At 48.6% G+C, this 7404-nt stretch overlaps 1 protein-coding gene across 9 annotated transcripts in view; it reads right to left on the reverse strand.

The window, feature by feature from the left end:
• Nucleotides 1–245: 245 nt before the first annotated feature.
• EBF3 (EBF transcription factor 3) overlaps nucleotides 246–7404 on the reverse strand; it is a 129488-nt gene continuing 122329 nt past the window's right edge. For 3 of the 9 annotated variants that reach the window (XM_017875313.1, XM_017875305.1, XM_017875306.1), the window contains 5 exons: nucleotides 7042–7219; nucleotides 5773–5961; nucleotides 5175–5372; nucleotides 4006–4118; nucleotides 246–2903 (listed from right to left, as the gene is read on the reverse strand). In XM_017875313.1, the coding sequence (XP_017730802.1) occupies nucleotides 2886–2903; nucleotides 4006–4118; nucleotides 5175–5372; nucleotides 5773–5961; nucleotides 7042–7219 (696 nt within the window). In that variant the 3' untranslated portion in view covers nucleotides 246–2885. The remainder of the gene's footprint in view (nucleotides 2904–4005; nucleotides 4119–5174; nucleotides 5373–5772; nucleotides 5962–7041; nucleotides 7220–7404) is intronic. The other 6 variants (XM_017875308.1, XM_017875314.1, XM_017875311.1 and 3 more) reach the window with 6 other exon arrangements.

Genomic DNA, 7404 nt, shown 5'->3' on the forward strand with positions numbered 1-7404 from the left:
CAGCATGCATACAGACGGTAGCTCTGGGGGTCAGGACCACGTAAGTGACAATTTGCTGAACTTGTCTCTACGCAGGTTAGAGGACGGAGGCTGGACAACTTTGTGGAAAGTTCTACTGTGGATCATTTTTATCTTGGCCAAGTTGCAGCTTCAGAACCCGGTATGTGCAAATGAAACCCCGATGTAAATTTTAGGTGTGTTCAGTCAGTCATTTTAATAATCAAAACAGAGAGAATTACCAAAAGTGAAATTCACAGACAAGAAATACTTTAATTAAATATTGTGTAAAATGAACATTTTTATACAGTTAAATATCTGAAAAAATGTACAGATAAAACAATCTTATTGTAGGGTCTTTAACAGTAAAATCTACCATTTAGTGAAGTGCTCAGTCTTGAGACAGTGAAGTGATGTGGGTGTTGACTACTTAACCTAAAACACAAACCAAGTGAGGGCATGGGGAAGCTGGCAGGCGTTCTCAGTGCGTCCATGTGCACTCTTTTGTAGATCAAACCCTTACTCGTACAAAATAAAACGGAGGCAATTTAGTTCCAAAGTGACTTCTCAGGCTTTCCCATGTAGCTAGGCCTTGTCAACTGTCACAAAGCCAGACTGTGACCTGCTGACTCCTGGGGACATTCTGTTTATTTAATTTTGTCCCTAGAATGAACACTTTCTAAGTTGTGCATTGTTGATTTTTGTCAAGAAGGTATTTTAAAGTCCCTCCTTTTTAAATTCGATTTCTGCTGCAATTTGCAAAATGTTTGTGCTGTGCTGTGTCTGCAAAGCATTTAGTGCAAAGGAGAAAGAAAAAAAAACCTGACACTTTTGGTCTCACTGTGGGTTTGGCACTAAGAGGCACAGTATCTGAAGGAGGTCATTCCAGTTTTAAAAGTACGGACAGTGCTGTTGGAACTGACCACAAAAATGTATTGTTAAAAAAAAATTAAAAATCAGCAGTGATTTGGGTCCCCCTGAAACCTCTGTGAATCGGAGGTGGGCCCAGGAGGGTACAGGCTGCAGCAGAAATAGTCCCAGAAAGGAGAGACGGGTCATGCAGCGGGCTTGTGCTTTTGTGTGTGTGTGTGTTTTACACCATACGTCTCCAAATGAAGTCTTTATTAACAATTGTAGTGTAAGCCTGTGATAAAATAGCACAAAGGTTCTTCGGAGAAGCCCACTTTAAGGCATCAGAGAAGTTAATGTGGCAAACATTTTAATTAAAACATCAGAAGTAAATTTTATTTTAAACTTTAGGCCTCTGAATTTCTCCAGTAAACACAGTTCAGCTATGTGGCAAAGTCATGGGTGGCATCTAAAATGACTTTTTACATTCTACAAAAAAATAAAATAAAATAAGGACACAGCCCCAAACGGTGTCGCCTCTTCGCGGCCGTTCCACATGCACAGACTCTCCTAGGATTTGTCACGGCCGGGTGGCACCGATTTGTTTTGACTATACAACTAACTTTTTTTCAAAAGTATTTGTTCAGATAACTTAAAAATAATATAAAAATAAACAATGAATTTGACTTTTCCTCAAAATAAAAAAAAAAGATGGAAAGTCTAAACAATAGCATATTTTTGAAGTACAAATGAAATGTAAAGACACTGGTTCCTCTTAACGAAACAGATCAAAGAGACAAGTTCTTGGCTAATGCTCTTCCCAGTGTCACAACACCAGGCCATGATCAGAAACCAACGCAGACAAGAAAGAAGAAAAAGGAAAAGGCGGGAAAAGCAATGTACAAAATTTCAAAGATAAATACAATATTTATAATTGATATGTTACAAAATAAAGTCCCTTAGCAACTGCAAGTGTTCATGGGAAAGTAAGTGTCAAATGAAGACCATTTTATTCCTTATAAGACACATAAGGAATAAAACTTGTTTTTCTAAATATTTTAAGTGGATCTGAAAAAAATTCAAGACAAGTGTATAAATATTTAGCTACAACTTTGGCAAAATCACAAAAGTCTACAATTTTATAACCACATACAAAACACATTAGGGAAGAAGGATCTAGAAGTCAAAAGGACAATTTCTGGTACAAGAAACATAGACCTCACAGTAGCCTAAGAATGCAATAGTATACAGTGCTAGCAAAAGTTGAAAAAATGTTGCAGATCACACTTGCTTAACAGGAAGCTCTAGCAGTGGGAGAATATTGGAACCAACAGACAGTAGCATTTTTCTCTGTCAGTGTGCTTGTTGAAGGCAAGAGAATTCAATATCAAAGTTACAATTTCTAACTACAATAAGTTACAAAGTTTCATTTCATTAAGATGAAGTTAAGCAATGATAAACCCTCCCTCCCTCCCTGCCACCCCAGTTTCTCCTAATCATATAGTCATCCTTTTTTCCAGTCTGATGGCTCATACCTCCTTGGCCCCCTTTTTATCACCACAAAAAAATATTTCACATTATAGAGATACACAACCATTGTGAATCTAAGTATGAGTACAGAAAAATGCTTGGAGGCATTTTCATCAGCGCTTCATGATCATCAAAATGGTGCATTCACAAAGTTTCTCCCAACACATAGCAATTACTAGACATGGCCAAGACGGAGCCAGAAACTTTATACAAAATAGGCGTCACTTTGTTTTCCTTATTCTTCAGGACTGAGAAATGTGAAAATAGGAGAAAAGTTCAGTCAATAAAATGGAATTGTTCATGAAGAAGTAGGCTGTTTGCATGTTGATTCTTAGTAGTTTAAATAAAATCTTTCAACAAAGTCTTTTGTAGCATTTCAATTGCTGCTGCTATTTTTGAAGATACTGTTTCCATCAGCATGTCTTAATATACTAAACGTGTCCCCTGAAGTCGGTCCTTTGATGCTGGGTGCTGCGGAAGGTAAACAGGAGTCCCTCACATTGGCGGGACTACCAGCCCAGACATAGCTGCAAGACAGAAGGACAGAGCAGTTACTGTAGGCTCCCCGCATGCGCCCTCCTGCCAATGCAGACGCGGGCGGGGCTGCCCTTCCCCCCTATTCAACTGGGAGGCTGGACTTGCACAATTCCGTCCATCAGCCTCGGGCGTGGTTAGGGTGTGCTGGGGAATCTGCTTCCTGAGGTGAGGGCGCACGTGGGGACAAAAACCCCCCGGTCCTGCCCCTCCTGTAGCCCTCCTCAAAGGCTTCTTTTGGAAAAGGGAGGGGCTCCTGGCACCGCTGTGTGCAGAGGCTGCAGCTGCCCCGCACTGACCAGTGCAGGGTACAAAGCCAACGGAGGCCCGGACCCCCCCTCTGCCGAGAGAGGCAACCCAGCCTGGTCACTCCCGTGATGCCAGCCAAGGCTCACAGGCCCTGCTCTCGCTCCCTATGTGAGAACCAGACTGGCCTCAGTTTCCCCTCTGCTTCCAAGTCTGGGCTCTGACCGTGCGGTCATCTCTCTGTATCGTAATGGTGAGTCAGGGGCTCTCCAGAATCAAAGCCACTCACAGCCCACCTGCCCTGGAACCTCCAGGCAAGGGCCACGGAGAGATGTGAGTCATGGCACTGCCGTCAGGACCTTTTTTCTCTTCTCAGGAAAGAAGAGAAAACTTTGCACAAAAACGCCAAGCGGGGCTGACACTTTCACGTGAACTCCTGGTACGAATGTACTTTAAAATCTTTTACTGCTACTGTTGTTTAATTTTTGTCAGAATGATCATTCTCATTAATTGATGTATAACATATTAATACATTTGTTCATGCAGTCACGTGAGCTTCGATTTCTCAGTTCATTAATTTCAACAATATTAATTTATCTCCGACTCACCGTTACAACTTTATGGTTTGGAAGCCCTGTGCGTGTACACACTGCGTAGGAGGTGCCATCTTTCAGCCGGCCTGACCCCGTGTTGCGGGCAGGGCCGCGGCACCTCACCACCTGCCTCTGCAGCGACCCTGGTGCGGTGCCCGCTGATGGCACGCAGGCCAGTCGGCGGCACTTCGGGGGCTGGGCGTCCCTTCATACGCTAACGGATGTTGTGAAGACAATGATTTCAAATCACTGATACCTTTCCAGTTCCTTTTTTGAGCATTAGTTCATCAAAGTGAAATATGCCACCGACTTCACAAAAGGGCCAGTTTGTCTTCTCCGCGGCTACGTCCTCAGCACCCAGCAGAGAGCCTGGTACATAGTAGGTGCTCAGTAAATACTGGTTGAATGGGTTCATGTTTCTAAGAGTAACTGGATTTGAATCACTGGGAGGAGCATATACCAAAGGTGGTGTCTGAAAGAGGCCAGATGACGGCCACTTAATTTAAGTGCCTGCGGGCCTCAGCACCTCACAAAGGGCCACTCACAAGTTCATGAGGCCTGGGGGCATCCATGTGGCTCTACCTGTCACACACATCGCAGGCCACGTGCAGCCTGCACAGCCCAGATGGGCCAGGCGCTGGGCAGGCACAAGGTGCCCACTCCATGTGGCCTCATCTGTGGACAGCTGTGGACAGCTGTGCCCTCAGGGCCGGCCCTTCTCCCTCCTGAATCTTTGAAAGAGATCACGTAGGGAAAATCAGCTCCTGTCCACAGACAGGACTACAACCTGGTGTTGGGTCTAGATGCACATCCCTTTCCTGGCCCTGGGTCTAGATGCACATCCCTCTCCAAAAGACAGCGCAGCCCTGCTGGACGCATGGTCCAGCAAATAAAGTGGAGAACCAAGGCCCAGCCTCAGGACAATGAGGGTAGGCAGATTTTGAGATGGGATCCACAGGCGGCATGGTGCCCTGCCATCCCCATGCCAGGGCTATTTTTGCTGCGTTGTGCATAGGAGGCTGCAAGCGCTAACGACCCTGCACTGAGAAGTGCCAGGCCCCGGGCAAAGATCCATTGGCTGAATCAGACTGACAATGACCACAGCGACCCTCACCGCACTCCCGCCTTCTCTCACGTGGTCCCACCCCCTTAGGGGCACAGGGTGTTCCACCGAAAGTACACTAGGTGCCGTCGGAAGGGTGAACTGAACAAAATCCAAGAGGAGGAATCTGGTCCTTTCTGGGGCTCAGTGCACAGGGGTCCTTGCTCTGAACACCAGACAGAGGTGGCGCGCATCAAGGTGGGCCACGGGAGAACATGCAGTGGTCACAGAGGTGCCAGGAGAAAAGCCGAGCCCCCACCCCTACTCCCATCCCCACCCCTGGAGAGGACCCAACACTAGCCCCTGGCCCGCACCACCCTCACCTTGCAGTCCGTTCCCGTTGGCGCTGGTGCAGGAAGGAGGAGGAGAGGCTTGGGGCCGGACCACGGGCGCGAAGGCGCTCTTCTGTTTCACTGCGGAGATGACATTGGCAGGTGAGAATGAGAAAATGCCGTGTGTGCTGCTACAGTTTGAAGGGAGGGTGACCGAAGAGGCTGCCATGGTGGGGCTGGACGGCACTACTGCAACAAAGCAAACACGGTCAGCACGCGCGGCCGCGGCACAGTGCCACGGCGAGACAGCGCCAAAGGCCTCGCCTCAGGCGGGGGGCGGGGGCACAAAAACAAAACATGACATGCGTCTGGCTCGGCCACGCTCTGGATAACAGGCAAGCTCTTTTGCACTGGACTTTCTCTTCCAATTGAGCAGCCCATTTTGTTCGGATTTTGTTTTGGTTTCCAATGAGATCACATCGGGCCCGTTTTGGGTCAATTTATGGTCGCCATTTGGATGCCCAGCCTCCAGGGCCACCCTTCCTTTTATCCAGTAGCTCACATCACAGAACATCCAAGCAATGCACACACTCGACTCGGTAGTGAATATGAATCTGCGTGATGATGTGTGACAAAAACAGACACTTACTGCCGTAGGGAGAGTTAGCGGAGGAGCCATTAAGAAATCCAGGTGAGCCAGGGACCCCTAGATTGGCCATGGCGCCACTTCCATATCCATTCATGCTAGTGCTGACTGTGTTGTAATTGGACTGCTGGGGAGTACTGCTGGGGACGTAGCCTCGCGGGGACACGCTGCTTGTATTGCGACTGTAGCCGACTGTTGAAATCCCCCCCCCCCGGCCAAAAATAACATTATTATCAGCGACAGACACTTGGGGGGGGTTCCCCGAGAATCTATATCATTTATTAACATTGCTAATTGACCCTGTACTTTCCACCTGCTCTAGCGCCTGCTGCCAGCTCGGATGACCTTATCACGCCAACCCTGCTGCCACTGTCTCACCGTGAGCCCCATCCTGTCTCTGCTGGCTTCGACAGCCAGCCGGGGCGCACTTCGATCTCACCGTCAGTGGCTTTCACGTTTCTCTTTAGAGGCAATTATCAAAGCTTGGATTCCTGGTCTGTCCCCCCCCCGCTCTGTGAACTTTTGGCCTCTGTAGACCTTCAAATGCCATGACTGACAAGGAGAGCTTGTTGGTGGCCATAACTTCCCCTGAAAGGCTGTTTGGGGTTCTTCATTTGTATGGTTTCTATTTCTGTACATGGGGGCAGTCAGGGGACATGGAAGCTTCATTCCTGCCACAGGAGCGTGGACGGATGGGAACAAAATCAGCAGTACAGGTGAGGTGTTTTCTAAGATCACTGCCTGCGCACACTGCAATGAGGAAAACTAAAATGGACCCAAACGGCAAGATGCAGTGGCCCTGGCTGGCCCAGGTCACTGTACTGTGGGATGGGGTGCGGGGTGTGGAAATGCGGGTCTCTCTCCATGGATTCATTCCAAACTTAGACCCAAATCCCACCGTGCAGTGCATCCAAGCAGGCTCTCCTCGGCTCCCTAGGCCATGGCTATCCTATGGCTTAGCCCAGTCTTCCAAGGAAAGCAAAGTCACTTATGAACACATTGAGGGAAACTTCTAGCAAATACCAGTGACCCGCATGGCAGCCAGGGGAGTTGCCGTTTTTAGTAACTGGGCTCTCTGAGTGTTCTTAGGCCAGCACTGGCTGGGAGGACCTGCAGCAAGGTCTTCCTGAGCAAAGGAACCAGCAGAGCCAGAGAGAACGGAACGCTACAGACATTCCCCAGCCGGCCCCGGACACGTGCCTCTTCAGCTAAGGCCTCAACCAACCCGCGGAGGGTGTTCAGGGCAGGGGTCCGCCCGGGGCACCAGCCTACCTTGGTCGTTGGCTTGTGACGTCTCCGACACGTTGACGGCTAGCTGGCTGCTGAAGGAGTTGACGCCCATCATGCCCGTGTGCGCAGGGGTGTTGCCCAGGGTGGGGATCTGGTTGTGATTGCGGGGAACGCTGTACAGCGCCTCGGCGATGTCCGCCGCTCGCTTCAAGATGATCTCCTGCAGCAGGAGCAAGTGGGAGCCAGCCCGTCATCCTAGGCCCAGCCCAGCTGGCCGCACTCTTGGGGACCCATGACAGTGATGTCCCACTATCCCTTGCCCAGACCATGACCAAATCTATTTCTTAATGGGCAAAGAGCTTCCCCTAGGAAAATAATTTACTGATGCTTTTGAAAGGGTGCAAT

This window comes from Rhinopithecus bieti, unplaced genomic scaffold, assembly GCF_001698545.2.
Source record: "Rhinopithecus bieti isolate Rb0 unplaced genomic scaffold, ASM169854v2 scaffold_9877, whole genome shotgun sequence".
In the NCBI taxonomy this organism is placed as follows: domain Eukaryota; kingdom Metazoa; phylum Chordata; class Mammalia; order Primates; family Cercopithecidae; genus Rhinopithecus; species Rhinopithecus bieti.